The sequence below is a fragment of the Hippocampus zosterae genome, chromosome 21, assembly GCF_025434085.1.
Source record: "Hippocampus zosterae strain Florida chromosome 21, ASM2543408v3, whole genome shotgun sequence".
In the NCBI taxonomy this organism is placed as follows: domain Eukaryota; kingdom Metazoa; phylum Chordata; class Actinopteri; order Syngnathiformes; family Syngnathidae; genus Hippocampus; species Hippocampus zosterae.
Window position 1 is genome coordinate 4,528,917 of NC_067471.1, and position 28,000 is coordinate 4,556,916.

Consider the following 28,000-nt stretch of genomic DNA (forward strand, 5'->3'; position numbering starts at 1 on the left):
GAGGGCGGGAGGAGGGTTGGGGGTCAAATGTTGAAATCCAGGCGGTGGTTAGCGTGTCGACCTCGCAGTACAGAGCTACTGGGTTCAATTCCAGCTCCGGCCTCCCTGTGTGGAGTTTGCACGTTCTCCCCGGGCCTGCGTGGGTTTTCTCCGGGTGTACTCCGATTTCCTCCCGCATTCCAAAAACATGCATGTCAGGTTAATGGAACACTCTAAATTGTCCCAAGGTGTGAGTGGGAGCGCGGATGCTTGTTCGTCTCTGTGTGCCCTGCGATTGGCTGCCAACCGGTTCAGGGTGCCCCCCGCCTACCACCCAAAGACAGCTGGGACAGGCTCCAGAACCCCTCGCGACCCTTGTGAGGTTCAGCGGATCTGAATTTATTTAGCACATAGGTTGCATGTTGCATGAACATTCACTGAAGGCCAGCCCTGCCCTGGCCTACTGCATTCCTGCATTTGCTGCTGACAATGACTGCCCCCAACGAGCCGACACGGGCACTTTCCATTGAATCTGAGGATTAGACAGCACTTGTCAGCCTGTCTTTTATTATTATTTTTTTCTTTTTTTTTTAAAGGCCCCCCCGCACATACCGTACATCAATCGCCGCTCGTACTTTCAACCTCCCATCAATGGAAAAGTCCGACACAGGTACATCATTATGTCCGAGCTCATTGTTTTTAACCGTTCAACGCGCTGTGCCATAAGGTTCACACTGTTTTGCTCGCAACTGTATGTCGGTCGTAATGGTCCGATGAGATTTTTCTTCCGGTCATTTGCCGGCGTTAAAAGCGGTTTTGTAAGTAGCACGCACGACATTGGGCTTTTTACACAGAGACCATGAATAAGACATGGAGGTGAATTAGGGGAAAAAAATTACTTCAAAGCGCACCGTCGCAGAAATTTCTTCACTTTCGGAATGTATCCCAATTTTATTTATAACATTTTATTTATTTTTTTCAGGGTAAAAAATATATTCCATATCCCCTGCCAGGGCCGATTAATGTCATTGCTTTTTGAACGGCTGATTAGGCCTGTGTGGCGACGACGGGCTACGGTGACACCAGTGAACAGGATTACAGAGCAGCTTGACAGCGCAAAACCGAGGTTTTTTTTTTTTTTTTCACGGGGGGGGGGGCGGGGGGGGCTATTTTTAAGCACCGTCAAATTAAACCGGGGAGAGACTCAGGGGTGTTTATTTATTTATCTATTTATTCATTCTCATTAATTAATGGTAACGGGGGCGGGGGGATTTTTTTTTTGTGGCGATGACTGCAGCAGATTAACCTCTCACGGGAGGGGGGGGGGGGGATTTCATCCCTCATTCTTATTTCTTATTCAGCCCCGCTCGGCTCTATAGTAAAATAAATAGTTCAAATGCTAGAAAATCATTTTAAAATATAGATTTTAATCAATAATTGGGAAATTAATGACATCTTGAAGTCAACGAATCTCAAATCGCATGTTTCGGCATCTCGTCTTCCAATCAGGCAGAGAACTTTCGCGCGAGCAACCATGACAGTCAGCGTCATGGTTAGTTGTATCTTTTTTTTTTTTTAATGAAAAAATTATGGGAACATGGCAAATATCAATGATATCATTGATATCAACCTTCAATGATATCATTGATATCGACCTCAACTCTCCTCACATTTTGGTCACCTATAGAAACAAAATATTGAATCGTTCAACCCCTCGTTTGCCTTTGGCAAACAAAAAAAATGATGTGATTGAATTTGAAACTTTTCAATCAAATTAGCCTCCATTCAGTTAGTTGCTGTCGACAATTTCCTGACTGGTTAGCACGTCCAGCTCGCAGTGCAGCGGTACCAGGTTCAAGTCCAGCTCTGAGCTTCCTGTGTGTAGTTTGCACGTTCTCCCCATGCCTGCATGGGTTTTCTCCGGGTACTCCGGGTTTCCTCCCACATTCCAAAAACATGCATGGCAAGTCAATGGAACGCTCTCATTTTGTGCCAAGATGTTAGGATTAACGTGTACGGGTTGTTCGTCTACGCGTGCCCTGCGATTGGCTGGCAACCAGTTCAGGGTATACCCGAAGACAGCCGGGAGAGGCTCCGCGCTCATGAGGATAAGATTCGAAAATGAAATGCAAAAGAAATTACTTGAACATATTTAACCATTAAATTTTTTTTCATCCGGAGATTCTGAAGCAGGTGGCACGGATCCACTTGACATCTCTCACTTTATTCAATTTAACGTGATTAACGCTATCGATTAGCACGACTTTAGCGTCGACCTTCAAGCGCCCCCCGCCCGCCCGCCCGGAATGCGTTCGATACCGCTCGGGAAGGAGAGGGCCCGTCGCCTTGTGATGCAACATCCCGACAATGGCGAGAGGATCACAGCTGGCGGCTCGACTAGTAACCCTTGGATACCAGCAGCCCCCCCCCCTTCGCATCCCCGCTGCCCCATCAGCCTCCCAAATCTTATTCCCTGCTTGTTATGCAATGGGGGTTTACGCCATGTGCTACGGGCTCGTTAAGTATTTATCAAGCCTCTTGTGTAAGCGGTGGACAAGCGACGGCTGCCAGTTATTCCGACGGCATCTCACTTCAACGCTTGCTCAGTTTTCCCTCACGTTCACTCCTAAGTGCACGTGCACCTGCGCCCCCGCAGGGCGCTCCTGACTCATCCCTTCAATTTTACAATTGTCCTTTCAAGTGCGTACCACAGGTGAGTGGGGCTCGTCTACAATCTGAAATGTCGCTTTGAGACAGACATTCTTGCAGTCAACACAGTAAACGGCGGGTATCAAAAGTCTACACACCCTACAAATGTCAGGTTTTTGTGACTTAAAAAAAAAATCTCCAAGACGCATCTGAGTACATTTGTTGTCCAAAATAAAACCAAGTTGAACATTTTGAAGATTCTACCTACAGTCAAGCATGGTACTGGCAACATCAAGTTTGAGCAGGTTTTCTTTCGCTGGTACGAGGTGGAAGGAATTATGAATAGTTCAAAGTCACAAGTCAGTGTTTGCAACCAAAGCTTCCGCTACAAAGCCACAGGGGGAGAAAAAAAAAATCTAAACAGCCGAATTAGAACAGCTGATAATTATATGGGGTTAGCCATCAGCACTTTAAATGGTTGTGTGATAAGTGGGTGTGCACACTTATGCAACCCTTTTTATATAAGTTTCTTTATAGTTCCCCTCTAGAATAAAGATTTAAAACAACAAATAAAAAATAAGTTGTACACTTTCTAGATCATATTAACGGTGGAAAAAGCTTTGACGTGATTTGTCTCGGTCTCAGTTATTTATCTCTCGGAAATCTGGCATTTAAAACAAGGGCGTGTCGACTTTTGACATCAAGTCATTAAAATAAGATTCCGATCCGCCAACATTGTTGGTTGACACTTTCAACCTCTTGATTTCACGGGGGAAAATAGTCCAATGAAACACCTAAATAGAAATTGACAACGCTCACAGGGAGCTGCTATAGGCCACTACTCACGCCCAGGCGCTCACATGCGGATTAAATCAAGTCCAGCTGCTGATTTCATTCAGTAGGCTACGTCCGCTGCTCGTACACATCCGATGCATCAACACTAGCGACATACAGTAATTATAATGACTACATGCAACCAGATTTTCAATTTATATTTTGTTTTTATTACGTTTTTTGTACATGAGAGTGCGATACTGCTGTGTTTTGTAAGACAGCTGAGGTTTGGGCTGTCATCAAGCGCTCTCCTCATAATCCATTTTCTCTGATGCAAGCAAGTAAGCCGGGGTGGGAGAGGGAGGGGGAAAGTGGGAGGGGGGGTGGGGTTGAAGAAAGAAGACACATCCATCATCGTTTCGGGAAAGGGTCAAATGGAGCTGGTAGCCAAGCATGAATATTTAAATTTGGCAGCCGCTGCAGGCCAGCTTTTCTTACAGAAGATGTTGATGATGAAGGCATCGGGAGACAAGTTGAGCAGAAACCACTGAGATGGAGAAAAATGACCCTCACGTTGTCATTGGTGAGAACTGAAACCGCTGATGAGTCGAACTGCTCAACCAATGCCGAGTCGGGCTTTCTTTACTGTGATGAATTATAAAATCAATCTTGTTAAGAAGTTACACCGCTTAGATTCGAAGCAGACGGTTGATTTTATTTCAGGACTAAGCGCTCCCACGTTAAATAAATGATTGAGGCACCCCCCCAATAAACAGCTTATTTAGTATTTTGGGATGTAAACCATTTATTAGCTGGCTGCGAGTCCACGGTTATGCCAAGGAGGTATTTTCAGCGCTATAACAACACTGTAGTGCTTTGTCATCAAACAGAACATTTCCGAAGTGAGATATGATATTCGCCCTCGCACGCCACTGCTTAATGTTGGCTAACGAAGGTCCCATTTGCAATTGACGGCCGAATTAAACAATCCATTAGGGAGGCTCGACAGTGTGGACCGCAGGCGTTGCCGTGCAATTTGCAGGTTGATTGCCACAGGATGTGCGCGTCTGTCAACTGTGCCAGCTGTTCCTCCCAAGACTGACACTTCCTCTTGTAATGAAAGCCGTGATGAATACTGACAGTCGTGGCTGAACAGCAGATCTCTCATGCTGCCTTTCCATCTCATCTATAAGTGCACACAACACAGACTCCACGTCTACCCGCTGTCCTTGCTTTGACAATCACACCAAATGCCTCCATGACTCAGCAAAATATTTATTTGCAGGTACTGGAATGTAGGGTACGACCGTAATGGTCGTTTCAAGGGGGCAGGCTTCGATTCATCCGTTTATTTACGGTCGTGTCGTGGAAGCAGCAGCTTTAACCAGGGAAGCCCAGACTTCCCTCTCCCCAGCCACTTCATCCAGTTCTTTTGAGGGAATCACGAGCTGTTTCCTGTGCAGCAGGGTGACAGTCTCTCCAGCATGTCCTGGGTCGTCCCCATACAGGTCCTCTTCCTAGTGCGATGTGTCCAGAACACCTCACCGTGGAGATGTCTAGGATTCTTCCAAAACAAATGCCTCAAGTAAGCAAAAATAAAATAGTAAAAAAGTACAAAAATTGCATCCAACGTGCCCAAACATTTAACCCTTTCAGGGACAGCGGTTGCGACAGTGGACAACTTATCATGTTATCAGGTTACAATAAAAATGTGTATGTCTATTTGAAAGTATCTATCAATCTGTTTGCTTTAAAAACTTAGCTTGTAGCAGACATGTGCACATTTTCAGCATGATATTTCATATCCACTGGTGAAAGGAGACCTTGATTCTCTCCCCTTTCATTTATAACTGCTTCAGACCACAAAGTGTATGCAGAAAAGTGGTGAAGATTGCACGACTGTCTGCGTCCTATGTGTTGTGTTATTTTTGTTATTTTGACTTCAAAATGGCGCCGCGAGAGTGGCTGCCTTACCAGCAGCTCCTATATTTTGTTGTTCTACTTCTTCCTTTCCTAACTTTGGTGCTGTGAATTGGGAACTTCTCCATTGGGAGACTAATAAAGGTTTTCTTATCTGTCTGTCTGTCTGTCCATCGTATTTTTTTAAGAAAGAAAAAAAAAACAACTTTCGTTGAAACTGCCCATAGAAATCAAAATCCAAATTTTGGGTGGGTTCGGTTTGACTCTCGCCCCGCCCACCTGCAGCGTTACCATGTCGACTGCCGGTTTACGTGATGACGTCAGATGTATATGAGCGCAGGCGGCGGGCTCACGCTCCTCTTTTACCGCCATCCGAGCGGAGTCGTTTTCCTCCTGCCACTCTCGGACCGACTCACTGCGCAGCGCCCGTCTCCCCAGCACTCGCCGCCAGCCACAGAGCTACGGTAAGCAACGGTGTGCGCGCAGGTCCTACCAGCGGCGCCCTGGTTTAAAGTCTCCGCTCGCGAGGCTGCGTTCAACTACAATGGACATTTAAAGCACCGTCAGTGGCGGGTAGGCGGCTAATGCTAGTGAAGCGAAAACAGCAGCCATTGAGCCCGACCGTCTCCTCCATGACATGTTCACATTCGATTAACTGTCACGCTGCCACGCTCGATAACGAAGACCGACATAATAATTCAAGCGGCAACTGAATCGCGCAATGTCACCGTCTTCAGGCTTTACAAGATTTTGGAATTGACCTTATTTTTTTGAGGGGGGGGGATGGTGGGAATCGTGCCGTCAACTAACGCGACAACAACGCGGGAAGGCATGGGGTGAAAAATGCTGTCGATAATGGCGGAAGATGGTTGAAAGTATGTCACGTTGGCACGAAAAAACCCCCACAACAGTGTGGTGCTTTGTTAGCCTACCACAATACTGGGAAGCTAACAGGCTAGGCGCACCCGACAATGGGTAAACGGCAAGGCCGTTGGCTAACGTTAGCTCCTTGTAGCTCGGTAGGATGAACATGGTTTAGTTGCGTGACAACGCCCGGCTGTTGTTGTTGTTCCCAAATCGACTTGCGGGTGTGTTCCCATACGAAGACTGATGGTATTGATGTGCGCTTTAACTCGATAGATTTGTTCCTCCCACCCCCACCCTAAAGTCAGCCAAGGTTTGCTCCACTTGAGCAAGCAACACGTGGTCGGTGGCAGGATCACTGAAAGGGCTTTTGGGACCTGTCGATTTGGGGGGTGGGGGGGTCACTCCTGCAGAAGCATCAAAGTAGAATGATTCCTTATAGTTTAGTTAGCATAGTTTTTAAGAAGATGTAAATAAACGCAAACAACAAATAAAACCAAGTGATGTAATCACTCAAGTGATTGAGTGATTGATAATCAACAGACAAAGCAACAATTTGGCTTATTCAATTGACTGTTCTGGAAAAAGGTTTGTCGCTTTGGCATATTGGTAGAGAAGAATCAAAATGCTGTCCTATTAGGTCGCAGATGGTATACAATTGGCCTATTTTGAAAGGCGCTTATGAATAAAATGTCATTATTAATATTATGGATTTTTGTTTCCTGGTGTGCCATGGACCAGTATCGGAATGTGACGATAATGATAACTGAGGGGGAAAAAATATCATGGCATCACAATTGCAGCAATAAAAAGTATTACTTGGGGCAAATAAAAATATTTTAACTTGCTCCATGGATGCAGTAGGAAATGAATCAGTTGGATTTTTTTTTTTAATTAAAATAAAAATGCAGGAATTCTTATTTCTCAGGGTTTAGGGGCATGGCCCTACTGCAAATAGCTGAAAGATTAGAACAATTATGTTTTAATTTGCGTTTTTTTTTTTTAATCATTAAAAAAATATATAAATTCATACAGCTGATGGATTCTTTAGTCAACGTCTCTCAACCTTTATTGAGCCATGGCCCATATTTCACATTTGAACAATACACCACTAAACTGTCGGTTTAAAAAATTATATGATGGTGTGAATGTTTGTTTTGAACATGAAGACAATAATCAGATGACAGCGGTAACTACTGCCCTGTTGTTAGTGTAAACGGCGCACATGGGTCCACTTATAACTGCTGAAGCCACACACAAAAAAAAGTTGGAATAAATCGTCCTGACCAATGAACTCCCATCCCGACCGAGTCCAGTGTTAAGATATTCCCTTGTATCCCGCCCGTTGAACAATTTTTGCTCATTTATTGACATGCCCCCGCCCCCTCGTTTGGAAATGCCTCAGTAATCACATTTTGTGCAACATTACCGTTATTAGAAAACTGTACGCTCCACTAACGACTAAAAGCCTTTGAAAGCACTTTACCGTCAATAACACGGCCGGACTAGTAAGTATCCCGGGTAAGATGACTGCATCCTGCACCAACATCGGAGCATCGTTTCTGCCGTTTTCTAGCCCGCTTCTATTGCTGCTCAACGGCACAGCGCGACTTTATTATGTTTCAACGGATCCCGAAGTTCGGAATGTGCATTGCTTTCACGTTTCTTTTTTTGGGGGGGGGGTTAAGCTTGAAATTGAGTTTGCTTGTGGTCGTGTCAATGCCACATTTCATTTTTTATTAACTCATTCAGTACCAGCCAATTCTGGACCGAGTCTGAAAAGCCGTTTAAAACCGTCTTTGGGAGTGAATGAGTTAATATTATTATTTTTGAATAACCTTTTGGAAGCGCTGCCTAAATTGAGCCACCGAGCCTGCTGCTTTGAGTTCAACAAAGCCGGGAAGTCTTCCTACTCCCTCCCTTCTTTTGCATCCTGAGTCGGACGTGTACTGTTTAGGCAAGGAGTGTAATTTAAAAAATAAAATAAAAAAGAATAATTCTTCAATGACTCGCCTTCTGTTCCGAATTGGTGTTAATGGAAGCCAGGCGCCAATGAATTCTCCAAATTTTATGGTCGTAGTCAAAACTGATGACGGCAGAGGATTTAGTTACTACTTTGTATGGGGGGGGGTAGGGTTGTGCCTTGTCAAACACAATACCATAAAATATATCTATTTTTTTTAACTTGACAAATCTTGGACGGCTCGTCCTGCTCCTCCTGGCGACTCGGCAATCTAAATCCAACTGATGATCGCGAGGGTTCTTGCGTGCGCGGCGTACACGTTGACACAGGTGACACATTAAAATAAGCTTGCCTGCCACCCACCAGTCACAATGGACTTGCGACTACGACGGCGGGATGTCATGAATAATTCCAAGTCATGGGCCCCGTTTGTCATTCAAGTATTGCCTCGCTCATTGTTTTCGCGTTCTGTCTTTTTCAGCATCGCCTGAAACTCAGCCGAGATGGCAGACATTGACAAGTGAGTATGAGCGTCAAGTCAAACTTTGGACAGTTTCGGGTCGAATGTCTGCGTGCTGTTTCGGTTTGAAGCCCCGCCCACATCCATCTCAAGTCGCGTCGGTTTGACACCTCGTACGCGCGTACGCCCCCGTCTTCTGCACCATTTTCCTCAAGAGTCTTGATAGTCTTCCCGGCAAAGTGGCAAATGGATAAGATACCCGCCCCTGGCGCCATGTTGAATAGTCCTCCCGTGCATCCCTCTTGTCAAGGTGTCATGTTTCTGTCATTGCAAAAAACATGGCCTCTCTGTATGACGAGTGTGAAACTGTGCTGGTAAAAGTCATTCCCTTGATCGCTCTTGATTGGCCGGTGTGTTAGTTTGCTGGATGGGCTCCCGCGTTTGCCCGTTTGGCTGACCTTTCCCTTCTCGTCTCCGCCACTAACAGCAAAGACCAAGCTGAGATGGACCCGGCCGATATGGAAGATGTGGAGGAAGTGGAAGAGGAGGAGACGGTAGAAAATTCCAAAAGCAAAGGTAGATTTTCGCCGTTTCAGTGCTCCCTCCAAAGTGTCTTCCGTTCCCAATCGGGCCGGACTGTTAATCGAATTCAAATCTGCATTGTGATGCGGCGGAATGCAATTTTCAAAACGCAAAGGTTTCAATTTTGGTGGCTAGGCGTTATTTATTTTGGTTGCGTCATCAATAATCCGCCGATTGATACTATGGACAATAATGTCCCAAATGCAGTGGGACACGTTTCCAAACATAACCCACCCTTGGGTTATATTTGGAAACATGGTCAAACTACAGCTCTGCTTACCTTGTAGCGCTTTCGGGACTCAAAACTGTCGCTTGAAAATTGCTACGCTGAGCTGCAAAGTCACGGTCGGAAAAACTCGGAGGCCGTTGGACGACTTCATGTAAATTCCCGGAATAATGACCCGCTTTCAGAAATGGGCTGCCAACTGATCACAAACAAATTAACTCATTTAGTACCAGCTAATTCTGGACCAAGTCTGAAAAGACGTTTAAAAACGTCTTTGGGCGTGAATGAGTTCTGCCAAAAAGTTCTGTCGTTACAAGAGCAAAACGTCGTTGAAATGAACCCATATTGTTGCTTTTTCAAGGCTGTGACACAATTGAGCGGCCCCCCGATTATGTTTACTCAACTCTCTTTTAAATCCACACCAGAAAGCAGCGCCGTGCGATTCAAATAGACTTAAAACGGACAGGAAAAGAACGTTTTAATTGCCCTTTGTGCCCAGAGCTCGCGCCCCATTCGGTTCTTTCCAAAGACGACCGTAAAAATGCAATTAGTCTGGCTGCATGTTCGCTAACTGATGCCGTTTATGTGTGTGTGTGTGTGTGTGTCCACAGCTCGTCAGCTGACGGAGCAGCTTATGCAGAATCCACAGATCCTGGCTGCGCTACAGGAGGGGCTTGACGGCCTGAACGGTTCACCATCAGGGTACATTGAGAGGTAAGGACATTTTAAAAATATATGTTTTTTAGGAGGGCCAATTGTGAAACTGAATGAATGAGTTTTGCAAAGATGACTCTTGTCCGCAGATTTGCCGGTCGCCTCTTTTGCAGCATCCACTGTGCCCTAAGAAGGATTCCTCGTGCCAGGATAGTGCAGGCGTATTCATTTACCTCACCGCAGAGAAACTCGAGTCTGGGCGGCTTGAAAATGCCGGCCCTTCATTTCCTGGGCGCTGCTCCAGCGGGCACAAAACAAATAATTTTTTTAGAAACGCCATCAGAAGTCAGGTTAGGTCATTTGATCGGAGCGCTGACTCAATTTGGGTCTCTGAGGGCTGACTCATGCGGCTGAAAAAATAAAACCTTGCAAAAATCCAAAAGCCACCTGGGCTCCTTTTATGTCGTAGGGAATGAAAGATTATTTTTTTTTTCCTATCATGGGGCGTGTGAAATTTTAGTCACTGGTTGCTTTTTTTTTTTTTAATGGTCGTCGTCACAAGGCTCAGAACGTCGCTAACTTAGCAACACTGGCTGTGCGTTTGTAAACCACTTTGGTGGTCGAAACGGTGAACATCGGCGGGGTTGCACTTGAAACCACACAAGCCGCTCAAAAATGTCAAATGTCACCCACCCCGACGATATTTCCTGAGTGTTGCGCCATTTTGTGTTCAGTTTACCAAAGGTTGTGAAGCGGCGCATCAACGCCCTCAAGAACCTGCAGGTGAAGTGCGCCCACATCGAGGCCAAGTTCTACGAGGAGGTCCATGAGCTGGAGAGAAAGTACGCCGCCCTTTACCAGCCGCTCTTTGACAAAGTACGTCACCAGCAGCACCACAAATCAATACAAATCCCCCCCGATGTGCACTCTGTTGATTTTGTCTCATTACAACCCCATAAATGCCCGCCAAGAACTCGGAAGTAAACACGAGTTAATTTCAAGCCGAGGCCAGTTTGTTTCATTCTATTCACCAAACTGACCGAATCGGTTGTGGCAAATGTCTCGCAGAGGAGTGACATCGTCAAAGCCGTGTACGAGCCCACGGATGAGGAATGCGAGTGGAAAGCGGATGAGGAGGAAGAGCTGACAGTAAGTAAGCAGGTACAGGTGACGTCTATGCTCGCATGTCTTCCCCCCTTTTCTCTCTTTTGTTTCCTCTCTTATCTCTGGCCGTTGGTGGGGGGGAGGGGCAACAATGTAAACAAAGTTGTCTTGCCGATGAGCAAATCTCCACCTTCGCCGCAGGATGAGATGAAGGAGAAGGCGAAGCTCGATGAGGAGAAGAAGGACGAGGAGAAGGAGGACCCCAAAGGCATCCCGGAGTTCTGGTTGACGGTGTTCAAAAACGTGGACCTGCTCAGCGACATGCTGCAGGTACGCTCGGTGGTGTTTTGTCTCCCTCTGCTGGCCGACATCTGCTAGTGTGCCCACCCGCCGTCTTTCAAAAGATGACGCGCTCACTTCGATGTCTTTTCAGGAACACGACGAGCCGATTCTCAAACATTTACAAGATATCAAAGTGAAATTCTCAGACCCGGGCCAACCCATGGTGAGTAATACAAAATGTTGATTGAATTAATTTAGTTTTTTTTTTTTTTTTTTTAAAGTAAAGAAATGAAGTGGTAACCACACTCTTTTTGATCTTCCTTCCAGAGCTTCGGGTTAGAGTTCCACTTTGAGCCCAACGACTTCTTCACAAACACAGTGTTAACGAAAACCTACAAAATGAGGTCAGAGCCCGACGAGAGCGACCCCTTCTCCTTTGACGGACCCGAGATCATCTCATGCACGGGGTGAGTGAACGAGTCCACCGAGAGCAAAATGCATTTTGTTTTGGCGGCTTAAACCCAAAGTTTTGATTCTCTGGCCAGCTCCACGATCGAATGGACAAAGGGCAAGAACGTCACGTTGAAAACGATCAAGAAGAAGCAGAAGCACAAGGGCCGCGGCACCGTCAGGACAATCACCAAAACGGTCCCCAATGACTCCTTTTTCAATTTCTTCACGCCACCAGAGGGTAAGCTTATGCTAACTACAATCGAACTTTTTGTGGTGTGTTTTGATCTCATGTGCTTTTGTCTCATCCCCCCAACAGTCCCTGAAAACGGAGAGTTGGTAAGTGCTTTTCAAAAAAAACAAAATATGTATACGTCACTTATCCGTCTTCATACTTCATAAGCCAATGAGTCCCATTCGATCACTCTCCAGGATGAGGACTCCGAGGCGGTCTTAGCAGCCGACTTTGAGATTGGCCACTTCATCCGTGAGCGCATCGTTCCCCGGGCGGTGTTGTACTTCACGGGAGAGGCCATCGAAGATGACGACGATGACGTAAGTACTTATTCAAATGTCAAATTTAGCAATGACAGTCGAGGGGTTGGGGCGTGGCAAGGTTTTTTTTAAATGACCAAGTTTGGAGATTAAAAAAATGTCGTGCATAACTTCCTCGGGATAGTTTAGATCAGGGGTGTCAAATTCATTTTAGTCGCGGGCCAATTTTGAATCACGTCTTCCTCATAGGGCCGTTATGACAGTAAAACCACAAAATTATGATACAACAAATTAAGATTACCAGTTTTCAAATCAGTCAAGTAAATTATAATAATTTGTTGAGTTATTGTTCAAGTGGATGGAAATGGAGGAACAAAATTGCAGTATTGCAAAATTTTGGTCCAGGTTTTAGCAAGTTGACATGATTTGCTTTTGCGGGCCACATAAAATGACCTGGTGGGCCAGATCTGGCCCTCGGGCCTTGTGTTTGACACCAATGGTTTAGATTATTTCGCTCAATGATATAACCGGCAAGTCCGCACAAGAGTTCAGTGCATTCATTCTCTTATACCGTAACGTTTTTGTAGTTCATCGAGGTCTTGAGGGGCTTGCAAAGATTTTCAATGAGTGAACCGTGACCCCAAAAAATTACACGGTAGTTAATGCACTTTGGTGTGTTTTGCAGTACGATGAAGAGGGGGAGGAGGCTGACGACGAGGTGAGGCTGCTCGTGATTTGCACTAAAATGGACGCCGTTCTTGTAAGTCGGCGCCGCACGTCAAATGGTTCCGTTTGTATCTTTTAGGAAGGCGAGGAGGAAGCTGACGAGGAGAATGACCCCGACTACGATCCCAAGGTGAGACCCCCCCGCCCCCCGCACGGTAGTTCTCAATGTCTCGCTGGTGACATCTCTGCACCCTGACAACCCGGGGGTCATTAGTTTCATGTCCCTCCATGTCACAAGTGCCATCGAAGCCCCCGGGAGACCCGAGAACTGCTCGTGCCTATTCAAAATACAGAATCCATCCTGCCGAATGCATCTCATTGCTTCAGCTTGGGTTGCTTGTCTTAATTTGGCTCCTCGGCTAATGTGACCCTCGTTCAGACTCTTCACCGCCATCCCTTGAACGACTTCATAGTTTTCGTTGTGTTCACAATAGTAGCAGGTGGCAGTCTGTTTTAGGGGGCGGGGTCTGTTATGTAAATACAAATGACGGTTTTCATGGCCACAGAGAAGCAGCATGAAACGGGAAGAGCTCCCAAGTCTTGTACCCCCCCACCCAAAAAAAAAAAAAGCAATGAGCAATTCCAGCCAATTTTTGGTGTTATTGGCGATTCCCTGTCGCGGGACTGCAAATGAATATTATGTTTGCCAACCACCAATTGATAATTTTACTGTGTAGATCTGGTTGTATTTTCACTTATGAAGGCAGCACTTCATCTAGTCACCCGATGACACTTGGTCAATTGGTGTCCTTGCATGTGTTGGATGCAATTTTCCACATTTCTGCTTTCCCAAAAGAAACGCGCACGCAGAAAAGCTTTGCAGATTTAGCAGTTTCTTCAAAAACGGTGTGACTCTATTATTTTGAACACAACTACACTTAGTCACCACTTTTGCGCATGTCAGAAAACTGCCACATCCACTGCCTTGTATGTTTCCAGTTCCAACACCACAAGCATGCTGCTCTTTACACTCTTTGTGCTTTTTATTTATTTTTTTTTGCGTTCTCCTTTACACATTGTTGTCTTCATCTCTGACCGGTCACATTTTTTGGGCGTACTTTTGTCAGCTCCTCTTTAAATTTTTCCTCACTAGGTTTAAGTGGTGACAGTAGAAAAATAACCCTGTCCCGGTAGGTACAGTTTGTCAACTGTCGGCTTACTACCATCACCATCCCACCACCCATTACCATCTTTTTTCATTTTTGTTTTGGGCACTCTTCATCTGTCTTGCTGCCATGCCCCCTTCCTCACTAACCCATTGGTTTGGATTTTTTGGCGAAGCTTAACCCATAGTGTGCGCCGCATTTGTACCCGTTTCGATTGTGTCTGTTGAAGCTAATCTTTTTGTTCATGTTCCAGTCATTTTTTAAATTTGAGTTTGGGCAGAATTGTTTGCTTTCTGTTGTTTGGCTGTGTGTGTTGGGAACATTATTGATCCATTTCATCCTTGCGTTTAGTCCTCCCTTTCTCATTGATTGCTGCCAGAGAAAGAATTACAAACTTGCCCAAAAATTGGTTGCCGCATGGTTAAAACACGAGTTGTCGAGCACCAACTTGCCAACCTGCAAGAGTTGAGCAGCATCCAATCCATCTCCAGTGTGGATGGCACATGCCCACAGAAAACTCACTGAGCAGCTGCCATCACCTCTGGAAGGACGCCCCATCCCCCCACACCCTGACGATGAGATTTTAATTAATGCCAACGCACGCTTTTTAACACCCTCTGTTTCGACTTGAGCATTTGGCTCTGACTGCAAAACTTGAGTGCTATTCATTTTCCAGTGTTTCTCCAAGTACATGAGCTTGAAATAAAATTTCCGGTCCATTTTTGCACGGCAAAAGCAAGCTAATTGGCATTGGGCCCTACTTAAATATAGACACTGTTAAGCACACGAACAAATCCACAGAAAACTCACTGAAGGGAGAAGCTTTTAGTCAAGCCATTGCCTTCTCTAATTGGAAAAAAAAGTGCTTACAATCTTGTGGCATCAATGGGCAATTCAAAACAGTTTGCGGTGGGCCTCTGGGATCAATCCTTATCCCACACAAAAAGCAAAAACTCAAGTTCGGCCAAAGATGTGTTTAGGCCACACGACTGATCTATTGCTGTTAAGGTGGAATATTGTGATACCACAATACTCCATTCTGTCAAATTCAACAATTAAAACAAGCATATACTGGCAAGGATAATTTTGTTGCATGGAATACATGGAAGAATTCATGACTCCATCAACCCCCCCACAGCCCCATTGATGTTTTTTCAAGAGAATAATAGAGCTTTTAGGCTTCTTACTCGCTTTGTTTGGATTGTTTGAAGTGTTGTCTGTGGTACTTGCTCAGCTTTGTTCAATGTCGCGTTCCTCTTGTTCTCTTGCAGAAGGACACGGCCTCCCCAGCTGAGTGCAAGCCTCAGTGAAGTGTGGCCTCAATGCCTCCAGGATTCAACTGCACTGTTAACAACTTGATTTAAAAAAAACAACAACAAACAGGGGAAAACGTACATATATAAATATATATATTATAAAAAAACAAAACAAAAAACTAGTAACTTACCGCCTTATAATGTTTTTGTATTTTTCTTGGTAGACAATTTGAAGGTTTCATGGTTTTGGTTACAAAAGAACCTTAATAAAAACACGGTAATAATACTTTGGGCCGTGTGGCTCGTTATATAGTATTTTACTAGACCTGTTTTTTTCTTCTGTACTATAGAAAGGACAAAAAAAACCCAAGTTCAAAAAAAAGCATGATCTTCACTACTAAACTAGTTCTTGTGAAGTCTTTTTGTGGTATTTGCTCTTAGACAACAGCTGTGATTGAGACCGGATCAAACTCACCCATCCTTTATCTTTTTTTTTTTTTTTTTTTCTCGGTGGGCCTTTATACTGAGCTTCAGCTGTAGAGTCCATAGTCCTGTACCAAAACATTCCAGTAAACAACACGATCGGGGGTCCATTGGTGAAACACTCAAGGAATTGAACAAAAACCAGGGTATGAAACAAACTACCACAAGGGTCCACCATTTTGTGCTTCAGACTCTTATTTTGTGATTCCCACCCCCTCCCTCACCACTTTGCGGGCATACTTGGTCATTTTGATTGACACTCCGTAGCACACTATCGTCTCACTTTCCTCCTGTATCTCCGGTTTACTGACGACAAAACTCCTGTTTATTACTGTGAATGAAAACGAGGGAATGTGTGACAAAGCCCCCCTGCCCCCTTCTCCATCCCCAACGTTTTGGGTGTACCGCTAAAAGGCCACAGGAGCGATGTTCAAAATCAGAAGTGCAACCATTTCAGTTGCTAAAATGGCTGTTTTTGCCAGGACAGCGGCTGTTGTCTCGGCAAATCGCTATGCGGCAAAAAAAAACAACTGATGTACTCAATTAGTGTATGTGTATGTTCATGAATAAATCGGTTACACATGACTTGTCCCAAGTTGACGCGTGTGGATGATTATTCCGTGTCCAGATGGAGTACAATATCTTCCTGTAGTCAGCAGAGGGCGCTCTTGCCTTTATATCAAGCTACACAAACTTGGATTTGGGGGGGGTGCAACGATGTCGTTGAGATGTAAGTAAAGGGACATAAATATGTCAGGGGAAATATTAAGTTCGTAACGCAAGAAGAAATGTTTTTGATGTAGCCATGTTTATGATTTTAAAAAAGCATTTGATGTCCAATTGGCTTTTAACGTCATATTCCATGAGAAAATTCTGCCTTGAAAAGAGCTCGACAGTATTGTGCTTAATAATGGACGCCATTAGAAATGTATTAATTTAGCAATGTGTCTTGGATATGGAACTTACAAATTAGCTAGGTCATTTGTAGATGAGGTAAATAAAAAGTGACAGTAAAATAGATCATTTTAAAGTATTTTTATACGCAATTGTATTACTTGTTGATATACCTAACCTTAATTAAATGTACGTTTGATCACTTTTTTGTCATCTTAAATCATTTACACCAATTATGTAAAGAGATGAATTGGTAAATCGGTTTTAGTGAAGAAAACTGCCAGATAAAAAAGAATTAGACGAGAGTAAGTGTAGCTATTAAAGTGCCCCACGTGCATTTTTGGCTGTTTGATTTTGAAGTGGGTTGGGTCTCGTGTGGGCGGTTCCGATCCCTCCCCCGCCCGTCTCAGGCAACCAGTAGAGCACAACCAACCTCCACTTCCACCACGACCGACCCAGGGCTCCGCAACTGGGCGTCCCGTATGCCTTCGCCCTCTCCCCGGGAAGGAATACAAAAAGTGGCAGGCTCGGAGTAAGCATGTTGGAAAACGGCAGGAAGGTGTACAAGGAAGGCGTGCTGGAGAAGAGGAGCGACGGCCTGCTGCAGCTGTGGAAGAAGAAGCTGTGCGTCCTGACCGAGGACGGCGTGTTGCTGCTGCCGCCCAAGCAACACGATCATCACCCGCAGCAGCAGCAGCAACCACCGCAACCCCACCACAACCACCACCATCACCACCACCGCGGGGAAGACTCGGGCAAAGTCAAGGAGCTCCACTTCGCTAACATGAAGACCGTGGACTGCGTGGAGCGCAAGGGCAAGTACGTCTACTTCACCGTGGTCATGTCCGAAGGGAAGGAGATCGACTTCAGGTGCCCGCAGGACGAGGGTTGGAACGCTGAGATCACCTTACAGATGGTCCAGTACAAGAACCGACAGGCCATCCTGGCGGTCAAGTCTACCCGGCAGAAGCAGCAGCTACTCGTCGTGCATGTGCCCGGACAGAGCCACAAGACGCTGCGGAGCTCGCCCAACGTGGCGTGACCTGCCCGGCGAGTCCGGCGGACATTCGAGCGCCGTTTGCGGTAAGAGGAAGGAGCGGAAGCCGCGTGGTTGTTATCGTGGCAGTGGGCGGGCTGGGTACGAGGACCCCCTTGTGAATTGGATCGGTTCTTTACCTCTGTTGGGGGTCCCTGGCTGTTGTCCACCTTAAAACATAAACAGTGCAGCTCATTTTTCACGGATTTTTCTCATGCATACCATTTCCTTGGAAGTGGCCATTGTTCTTTAATTTTGGTGAATTTAATGCCCACAGAGTTCCTCTTCCGCTATGACAAAAATTAATTTAATCATGTAAGCACAGCTTTTCTTTTCCAATATTTAAGTGTTAATATTTACCGTGGGTGTAATGTTACAGTGGCTTAAAATATGACATGCAGGTTTGGGGAACTACTCATGCTACTGAATGGGGAAGTGTTTCCAAACTTGTGGTGTGCACCTTGGTGAATAAAACCCATCGCAATTGTGATGAACACTTAGGCCTACTATGTCATGATTTTATGTGTTAGTAATTCTCCGACATGTTTTTTTAAGGTGGTACTTGGTGTGGAAGTTTGAGAAGTGCTGTCCTAGATGGATTAATAGCTAGACAAATATTAATATCGCTTTTTTTAACTCGTGCAGTGTTTACACATGCAAATTACTTTCACTGAGTTTTTCTGCCGGTGTCGACATGAAACGAAGTCATTATTTGTGTCGCTGTAAAGCTTGAGAAGTCATCTGCCGTCCGTCCGTCCGTTGAATCTCACTTTTTAACATTTTTCCATTTTGAATTGCTGCCAAATGAGGAATTTAGTCCCATCGCCAGTTTATGTATGTAAACGAAAGCTAAAAAGAACAATACACCCATTAGCTTGATTAATAGTCTCACCGGCAACAGTTAGGGAAACCTTTTAGCCTGGACAATTGAACTGGGTAATGAAGTGGAAGTATAAAGTAACTTTTCATTTTAAAGTGGTAGCAATGTGTATAACTGACTCTGTTCACAGGTTAATTGGACGTTGTATATCGACTCCCACCACTGCGGCATCAGCCCCTAATTCTCCAGGACAAGCTGCGCTACTCGATCCATATTTCCACGGAGCCCTTTTGACACCCCCCGACACACGGACTTCCTCCACTAAAGACTCATGGACTAACGAAGAAGCATGTGAGAAAACAAAAAGTGCGTTGGACCGTGCAGTTATTTATTAGACGTGTATATATCTTTTTTTTTTCTATGACTGTGTTCAACGTCAAGTCCGTTTATTGGAAAGAAGCCTTTATTTGTACTGTTGTTGTCTTATTAACAGGTTGGTCGGAATCATCAAACCAAAGATTCATTTCCAGACGCCATTTTGCTTGTTTTAACAAACAGGATAATTAGCCACGGTAGCCTGTATAGAAGTCTTAAATCTGTACTTAATGTTTGTCGATTATGTTATAACTACAGAGCGGGTCTGAAAGGGGGCAGGGAGGGAGGGGGCATTGTTAGGAATGGAGTTATCATATCTGATAGAAGGAGCTGCCATTTTAATTGTTGTTAAAGCAAGTCGCGCGCAACAGGGCTGAGCTCTGATGCTAGCAGTAAGCCCGTTAGCTTATCTGACAAAACGCCCTTTTCACAAAAATCAGACGTGTCATGCCAGTTCACACTTTCCATATGTGAACTATTTCTTGTTTTTAGGGTTAACCTGGCGCTAACCTACACACTGTTGCTGCTGCTGCTGCATTTAGCATTTTGCTTTCCCCGTCATGAGCGTTACGCGTACATGGCCCCGCAAATGTGTTTTTGTTAAATACTATTCGGAGATTTAGTTCAGAATGGCATTTTAAACTTGGTAAAGTAGTTTTAAAAAATGTTGTTTATATTTTATAGCTAACGACATTGGCTCGTTGTTTGGCAATTTTTATAGCTAACGACATTGGGTCGTTGTTTGGCAAGGCCAAGCTAATTTCAAACTTTAGTTTTTTTTTCCAAAATAACGAGCTAATAGAACTAAATGTGGGCTTTGTAATTGGCGCACTCACTCAGTGTTCCATCCTAATGACAAAGTTTTCAACTAATTGTATCCCACACGTAGCATAGGTGATATTTTGAAAAGTACCTATTCACATTTTGTTTTTGTGATCTAAAACGGCAACTATGAGCTTGATTTAAAAAAAATAATAATAATATGGCCGCGGAGAGTCCACGATGGGCATTGCCAGTTAAATAATAATAATAATAATTTTACTTAGTATTTTGAAAGCTGGAGCTGTTGTTTTTGTAGGTTGTGCGCCTCACCTTTTTTTAAAACTATGTATTAAATATCATCGCAAGTAATCCAGGAGATGCGAATCTAAAGGACTGATTAATGTGGCACGGTGGTCACCTGCCTCACAGTGCAGAGGTGCAGGGTTCGATTCCACCTCCGGCCTTCCTGTGCGGAGTTTGCGTGTTCTCCCCGTGCCTGCGTGGGTTTTCTCCGGGTGTACTCCGGTTTCCTCCCACATTCCAAAAACATGCATGTCAGGTTAATGGAACACTCTAAATTGTCCCAAGGTGTGAGTGTGAATGCGTATGGTTGTTCATTTACAGTATGTGTGCCCTGTGATTGGCTGGCAACCAGTCTGCAGCACAGTCCAAGATAACAACTGGGTAGTTCCAAACAATTTCCAAACCCTTTCCATGTGTCATCTGCAAGGTATTAACCATTACTCAAGTTATTTCGAGACGCGTGTCATCATTGGCAGGAATTTCAAATGGCCTTACTTCACAAGGTGGCTATGCGTTGATTAGCCGGTGGCTCGTGTTGATGGTGTGAGCCCTTTTCGAGAGTGTATGGCGGCAGAATTAACACATGCCTCAGTGTTGTTGTCATCTCCCTCACAGCTCTGCCATTTGATCTCACCTTCGCTGCACCCCACTGACATGCCTCTCTGCTCCCGTCAGTTTTCTTTTACTTCAAAATCTATTTTCATACCTCCAAATGATACATTCCATTAAAAAAATATATAAAGAGGTAACTGCGCTCATGTTTCATTTTTCCGAGCTGGTCCATTCGGGTCAGCACGCTCTCTGCTTTCATGTTTTGCAGCCCACCTCATTTCCGAATCTAAAAGTAGTGCGGGGGATCGGGTTTCCCTGACAGTTGCTACCGCTCGGATGAAACGACACCAGCCTGTGAGTGCGTGCTAATTCAATTAAACGCGGCACATGGTGACGACATCTTTTGTGACGCGTGAAGGCTACGTGGCTGCCGGCTGGCTGAGCTTGTCACTTTGAATATTGACGCCTTACTTAAATCATCACCCCTTATGCATTTTTTATTTAAGTGCTTTTTGTTGTTTGTGTTGCACACACACAAAAAAAAACATACTGTGAAATTTGGTTATGTTTTGGGGATGCTTTGCTCTCTCAGGCACTGGTTCCGTTCAATCTGTGCGTGGTGCAATAAAATCTCTTGAAAGCATTCCAGAACCAAATATGATGACCAGTATCACAAACTCAAATTACGCTCTGTATTGTTTATAAATGGAAGCGAAATGTCATTTACAACATTTAAGGCATTCGTGCGATTTATTATTTTGCCGCAATTGTCCTTGGAGGAGGCAAAACAAGATGAGTGGAGGACATGATTCAGTTACACTTGCGCTGCTGTTAACGTCCCATTTCAAAAACGAGTTGGGGCGGAACCTCGCCTTTGATGGAGACTTTCAAGCGTCAGCTGTTGTTGACAGGTTTGCGCATCTTGGCGTAGACGCTGAGCGACCGCCGACGTATTCCTTACCGTGGCCAACTCTTTGTGATTTGAGCCAGCGGGGTAAGAGGAGCCGTCATGGATGTAATTTAGGATTACCTCTCAAAGACTCTTCCGAAACACGACTCAGCCACACTATACACACACACACACGCACACACACACACACAATTTAAATCCTTTCATGTGCAAAACTTGAATGCTTTCACAAGTCATACAAAAGCATTACGATATATATGGACAAAGAAATTTCAGTACTGTTGTGTGATTGAGGATAAAAAACAGTACTGGGAACATTCAATTTTTTTAGGTTGTGTATGGAGGGTTTAGTTGTGTATGTGAAGTAATCCTAAATTATGTCCCTCATGACCCCTCATACTAACCGGATAAATCCCCTGACATGGTCACATGGTCATTGATTTTTTTTTGCCACATATCTTATAGAGCACTTTTCGATCAATATCGGACCAAGGATCCATTGTAATCTGATTCCTTACTGTGGAGATGGCAGCACATGGGGAATTATGTAAAATGTGTGTATGTATGTATGTGTATGCAATCTCAAAAAGAAATGAGAAACTTGAATGACATTTCATCCAGCTTTAAATGTTTGATTTATTTTTTTTGGCCAAGGGAAAACCCTTGATCAAATTTGTTCATAATGCGCCGCCACCTGCTACTTGAAACTGTCAGGAAATACTCGTAAAGCCTGCCGATGCGCGACTCGGTATTCTAAATTAGGCAGCGCTTCCTGAATAGAATTCGTTATTATAACAAAGCCAAATTGCCACCGCCGCTTTAATCGCGGTAATGGCACATCACACGGTACTATGGGGGGTGGGGTGGCTTTTGTTTCTCACATGATGTAAATAAGTCAAGAGACTATTATTGAAGGACATCTGGCGCAACAGATTGCTCACGCGTGACAACCACACAGGCGCATTATATTATATTTTCTTCATGGTGTTATTTCTTGCAGCTATCGAGCATTATAATCGGGGACAAGTGACGATGACACTGGAGTGGATAATATCGTATATTACACTGCCTTTCGCAACGCCGAGTCAACACTTATACTGGAGGTTATTAGCCATTAGCAAGCTGGCTGGAGGGCGGAATATGGCAAAAGTGCTTCCTTGCCATCTGCTTGGATGCATATGTAAGTTGAGAGGTTCGTTGTTTTTAGTGGTTAGTTCTACTTTACGAACGGCAAAAGGAAAGATGGAATCCTTTGAAATCAGTTTTATTGAGACGAACAAAACGACATCTGCACCGCAGCACGTAAGCGAGCACAACTCCCTTTTCCGGGGTAAAACACTTCCTGTTTCCTTCAGCCAATCAGACGCTCCCAACATCAACATGTTTAATAAATTATCAAAGAGAATGTAATTTTAACATCAAAGACAGTACTGTAATGTTCAAACATAAAATTATAATAACAATTTAACAAAAGTTTATACATATAGTGTAAACGTCGCTTTTTGGATATCAGTGACGATACTACGAGAGCTCCCTCTAGTGGTCAAAAATTAAGCGATATTTAGTTTGCTACCAAAACCAGTTAACTGCAGACATTTAAAATGTTGTAGACAGGATGTGGATATTTGCCCAGCCCTCTCGCAGTAGACACTTTTAGTGGTGTTTTTGTTGTGCATAGACACACATGGTAGACGTGCAGGTGGTTTCAACTGCAAACAAGGAAACTCACAAACATACTCGCACCTGCGCCCTCTTTCTCGCACGCCCACAGGTGACACAATGTCTGCCCATGATAACGACAGTCTGGCATAGCCAAAACGTCCCCAACCCACCTGCCTTCCCTTCCCTCAAGGTCATAGCTGTCTCCTCGCCAGTTGGCGGCCTTCCATTTCTTTGTGTGAACTATTCACTTCCTCTTTTTATGCGCGATAACGCCGTTGTAAGGGCGGCATTATCTTCTCTCAGGAACAAAACAACAGTTGATGTAAATATGGCTGGATGGCTGGTTTGTGTGTAGAAGAGATGGACTTTTACGTGAATGTTTTTTTTTTCTCCGTTTCACCGTCCAACCTGGAAATAAATGAATTCAAATATAACCCTCGCTCCACATTGTTTGTGTTTTTCCCTGACTTGTTGTCCTTTTAAGATCACATATTAAATGGGATCATGACTCACATTTGCAGCTCAGTTACTTCTTGGTTGTTTCTGCAAGCTTAACCCATGTGTCCAAATATTTACATTCTTTAAGGGTTCTGGCCACGGTTTGGGTTATAAAAACCTTTAAGGTTTCAAATTAGGATTTAAATGCCGGTGTTCAGGTTTGAAGTCCAGGTGTGAGTTTGTTAACCTAGTGAAGAAACCCCCGAGGTGCTGGTGAGTGCGCCTTCTTACGTAAGTACATTTAAAAAGTATGTGCTGTGTCTACTTTTGGCTTTCCCGCGTTAAAGTCACGGACAACACATATAAATTAATTTAAAAAAGTAAAATAAATAGAATGATTAATGACACTGAAAAAGTTTTGTTGAAACCGATTCGCTGAAACCCAAGTGGGAGGGAGCTAAGGGGCGCAAATGATTGGCTAACACCTTAAAGTAGGCGGGGCCGCGTAGGTTTCATGAATGAGTGGAATTCCACACTGCAAACCCACACGAGAATTTTTTTTAAACATCAGAAAAAAAGTCCGTCAGAACAATAACATACCCCGTTCCAGGAAAAAAAAATACTCAAATAAAAAATTGACTCCCCATGGACTGTGAAAATAGTAAGTTTTATCTTTGTCATAGTGGTTTTGCCTTCCAACGTAAAATACGCCGATAAAATAGCATATTAGCTAGCGAAAACGAGTAGCATTAGCCACTTGCTAGTGAATAAAGTATGCGTTTAACGTGCAATTTTCAACACATTTATTTGGGAAATAGGAGGCGGGTAGTTGCAGTATAACTTACTGTATGTGTTTTATTGCCATACAAATAAATTAAACCGCACCAGAAAATACTGTACGATGGTCGATGTACAAATAAGCTCCTATTGGCTAGCATCGTGTGACAATGCCGGTTGCAAAGTTATTATGCCATCGGTGCTTTTAACAATGACTCACTATTTATTGCTTATTTTATTTGCCTCTTTATTGTAGTATTTGCCCTTCCATTAGCTTGGTTATGTCAATATGCAGAACACAACAAATATAAAGTTTTTTAAATGTTTAATATGTTTGCATTCCTTTTGTCAAATAATTGGTTAAAAAAACGTTAATTACAATCTCATCTGTGCTCAAGTTGCAGGGATTTTCACATGCGTGTCGAGTACATTTTGACACTTATAACTGACCTGACATTTGTTGGGAATCGCAGCCTTTTTGTTATTGCATGTAATCGGCAACACACTTGACATTTTTCTGATCCGTCTCCTCGTATGACAACTGATCTTTCTTGCCTTTTACCGTCAGGTGGGGTGTTTTGCATTTGCCTGGGACGCCCACTTCACTTCCCAAGAACGTATGGCCAACACGGAGTCGGCATTCGAGCTGCAGCGTGGGTAGGCTCATAATGACTTTGTGTACGAGATGAATGTGAAATGTCACACACATAACAATACATAAACACGTAAATGTGCAGTGGATATAAAAGCCTACACAACCTCGTTCAATTGTTAGGTTTCTAATTTTTTTTATATCACAAAAAAATGGTGTTTGAACAAGGGTGTGTCGACTTTTTATATCCACAGCAAATATATCTGTTTTAAGTATCTCCTTTTTTTAATCGCAGATCTTGTCCTTGAGAGGTGTGTGTCGTCATTTGACCTTAAACCTTATCCCTCTGAAGCCGTGTAAATCTGGCACATGACAACAACGCTCCCCAACCCCAGCCCCCACATTATGTAAGTGTTGTCCTTTTTCCACTGAGGCCCACAAACTGAAAAGAGGATGTTTAGGGGGGACTGAAACGGATTAATGGCATTTCCATTCATTTCAATGTGGAATGCTGATTTGTGGTTTCACTGATTTTTGGTCCAGGCATTGCCGTATATTTTATCCAGTGAGAAAAATGCCCGTGTTAATCAGTTGCGGACGTTTTCGTCTGCCGTTTTCCCTTTTGTCTAAGGTTTTTTAAAATATTTTATTTGTTCAACTACAAGTGTCTCTGAGCTGTAAATGTTGAAAAAGTGTGACCGAGGAAATGCTGCGCGATGTTAAGTCTCATCGGGGGAACAAGCAAAGAAGTTACTGCCCCCTGTAAACTAAATGTCAGTGGGCGTAGTACACGAAAAACAAGCCCATTGAGTTATTGGAATTGTAATATCGCGCAGTCGACACATTTATAGAAAAACTGGCAACCCATTGGCAGTTTCATCCTTTTGACACAGGTCTGGTCTGCTTATTTCCTCCCTTTACTACCCTGTGTTCTTCTATCCCTGATTTCATTCTTACGCGAATCCTCTCATTGATTCTCTCACCTCGTCTCTTGTCTTCCTGTAATCCCCCACCCCCCCGTCCCGGAAAATCCTACAGCGACGCTCTGGTTTTGCAGGAAAAATAATTGTGACACTTGCGAGGGGGGAGTGTGCACTTGTGTGATCCCACCAGGGGTTCGAGACCCTCGCAGATGGGATGGAGTGCGACGTGATGAGTGGAGGGTTGAAGGTGGGGGAATGGGGGGACCAAAAAAAAAAAAAAAGGATATCGAGGCATTGCTCAATGTCACCATGGAATTGAACACGCTTGATCACTTTCTTCTCTTGTCACCCTGCAATTCTGACCCAGCCTATATTTCATAACCGCCTCGTAAAAATCAAACGCCCGTCACGCAGACAGGTATAGAGCCGCCACCCCCCCCCCCCCCCCCCCCCCCCGCTCCTTCTCTGCCGATACTGTCAGCTTTATGGATGTTCCGCAGCCTTGCACAGCGACTCATCCGGAATCCAAAGCGGCTATGTAAAGTTCATTGAAATGCGTACGTGGGGAAATTCGTTGCGATTGAGGTTTGCCTCCGAAACCAAAGGAAAGAGAATTATTCATAGGTGAGTGGAACATAGGAAACAATGGCTGAGAAGGTCAGATCCTCAGTTCGGTTTTGCTCAACAATGACACAGTGTGCAGTACCCCCCCCCCCCCCCCGAAAAAAAGACTAGCAGAAACGTGAAGAAACTGCTGACGGCGACAAATGGAGCATACTCAATGTACAGCGTTCGGGTCCGAGCCCTGCAGCGAAAAAAAAAAAAAACCAAAGAAAATCTGCAAGTCGTGTTTTATTTATTTATTTATTTATTCGCAAGTAATCTACGCTTGCCAAAATCTGGTTCTGCCTATTCTGGTCTTGGAACGCCTCCCTCCCACATCCCACCCCCACTTTGACCCCAATTTTTTTTCAATGGGCGTCGAAACCCTCTTTTGCTCGTCAAAATACCAAATTGTGTTATTTTTGGAGATCAATCAGCAAAGTCAAACAGCCTCGTTACAAGGCGGGTGTCAACTGATTACCCGCGGAGGGGGGGGTGACCTTCATGGTTCGACTATGCTTTTTCTTGTTATGTCTGCTCTTGTGTTTTTTTTTTTAAATCTAAAAAGTTGAATGGACGTGAACCTGATCAGTTGTGCGTGACATTCCGATCAAAAGTTTGATGCTTTCTTCTTGACATGAGTGGAATTTGTTCTTTGCTAAAACTCCAGATAAAGAAAAAAAAAAACATTGACAAATGCCAAGATTTAAAAGGAAGAGGATCAATTTGTGAAGCGAGGGCTGCAGTTAAAAAAAAAAAAAAGCATGTTCTCCCCTCATATCATGAAAAATCCTTCTGAATATTTAAAAAAAAAAAGCAATTGAATTCATCTTCTCGGCAAAACACAGAGCACCGTCTCGCAATTCAACCCACTGAATAAATCATTAACTCCGGCCTCATGCAGACATTTCCATGCCTCTGCAAGCAGCGCAAGTAGGGCGGAGGCATAATTTTTTTTTTTTTGGCGGCGGGAGATTGTCACGAACCTCTTCATTTTAATTTGGCACAGGGTCGTAGAGAGGAACACAATATCAATGGCGGCTCTCTGCGTTCCCCTCCGGTTATTTTGAGGACTTGCGCAAGCTCGAGCTTGGCCGCTTCTCAAAAAAAAATTGAAGCAATTCAAAATGTTTTCGTTCACGTGATTAAAAATACATCCAAATGCTGAACCTGTTGTCATGATTCTTACTTCTGAACTCAATGACCATTCCGTCTTTTTTTACCGTGCATGTGCAGACTTGAGAGAAGAAGAGAGCGCAGGTGTGTTGTGAGGAAAATGAAGTTGAGTTGTCCCGTTGGACTGGAGAAAAGGTAAGGGGAAAGCAAAGCAAAAAAAAAAAAAAAAAAAAAAAAATTTAAAAACTCATTCACTCCCAAAGA

The 28,000-nt window shown here is 44.1% G+C and overlaps 3 protein-coding genes and 2 long non-coding RNA genes across 7 annotated transcripts in view; all 5 read left to right on the forward strand.

Annotated features, from left to right (window-relative positions):
- osbpl8 (oxysterol binding protein-like 8) overlaps positions 1–28,000 on the forward strand; it is a 70,967-nt gene that overhangs the window by 40,651 nt on the left and 2,316 nt on the right. The gene's annotated exons all lie outside the window — the stretch shown is intronic.
- LOC127594240 (uncharacterized) lies at positions 60–20,908 on the forward strand. Its single transcript, XR_007960645.1, has 2 exons — positions 60–198; positions 20,420–20,908. It is a non-coding gene; the product is annotated as an uncharacterized LOC127594240 (long non-coding RNA).
- Positions 5,623–16,558, forward strand: nap1l1 (nucleosome assembly protein 1-like 1). Of its 3 annotated transcripts, XM_052056205.1 has the most exons (16): positions 5,623–5,786; positions 8,631–8,669; positions 9,097–9,185; positions 10,029–10,131; positions 10,806–10,947; positions 11,140–11,232; positions 11,377–11,505; positions 11,609–11,680; positions 11,785–11,924; positions 12,003–12,148; positions 12,227–12,246; positions 12,340–12,462; positions 13,088–13,120; positions 13,208–13,258; positions 14,222–14,258; positions 15,506–16,558. In XM_052056205.1, the coding sequence occupies exons 2-15, from the start codon at positions 8,653–8,655 to the stop codon at positions 14,225–14,227; spliced, it is 1,164 nt and encodes a 387-aa protein (XP_051912165.1). In that variant the 5' UTR covers positions 5,623–5,786; positions 8,631–8,652; the 3' UTR covers positions 14,228–14,258; positions 15,506–16,558. The 3 variants fall into 3 exon arrangements, with proteins under 3 accessions (XP_051912165.1, XP_051912163.1, XP_051912164.1); XM_052056203.1 differs by lacking the exon at positions 14,222–14,258; XM_052056204.1 differs by lacking the exon at positions 14,222–14,258 and having other exon boundaries at positions 11,140–11,220.
- phlda1 (pleckstrin homology-like domain, family A, member 1) lies at positions 17,295–20,908 on the forward strand. Its single transcript, XM_052056254.1, has 2 exons — positions 17,295–17,950; positions 18,914–20,908. The coding sequence occupies exon 1, from the start codon at positions 17,406–17,408 to the stop codon at positions 17,907–17,909; it is 504 nt and encodes a 167-aa protein (XP_051912214.1). The 5' UTR covers positions 17,295–17,405; the 3' UTR covers positions 17,910–17,950; positions 18,914–20,908.
- LOC127594251 (uncharacterized) lies at positions 24,252–27,982 on the forward strand. The gene is made up of 3 exons (XR_007960657.1): positions 24,252–24,386; positions 25,071–25,159; positions 27,857–27,982. It is a non-coding gene; the product is annotated as an uncharacterized LOC127594251 (long non-coding RNA).

Coding starts and splice junctions, on each gene's coding strand:
- nap1l1 (XM_052056203.1), top strand. Junction 11,233..11,376: donor AGCTGACAGTAAGTAAGCAG/GTACAGGTGACG, acceptor CCTTCGCCGCAG/GATGAGATGAAGGAGAAGGC. Junction 12,149..12,226: donor TTTCTTCACGCCACCAGAGG/GTAAGCTTATGC, acceptor TCCCCCCAACAG/TCCCTGAAAACGGAGAGTTG.
- phlda1 (XM_052056254.1), top strand. CDS start 17,406: ATGTTGGAAAACGGCAGGAAGGTGTACAAGGAAGGCGTGCTGGAGAAG.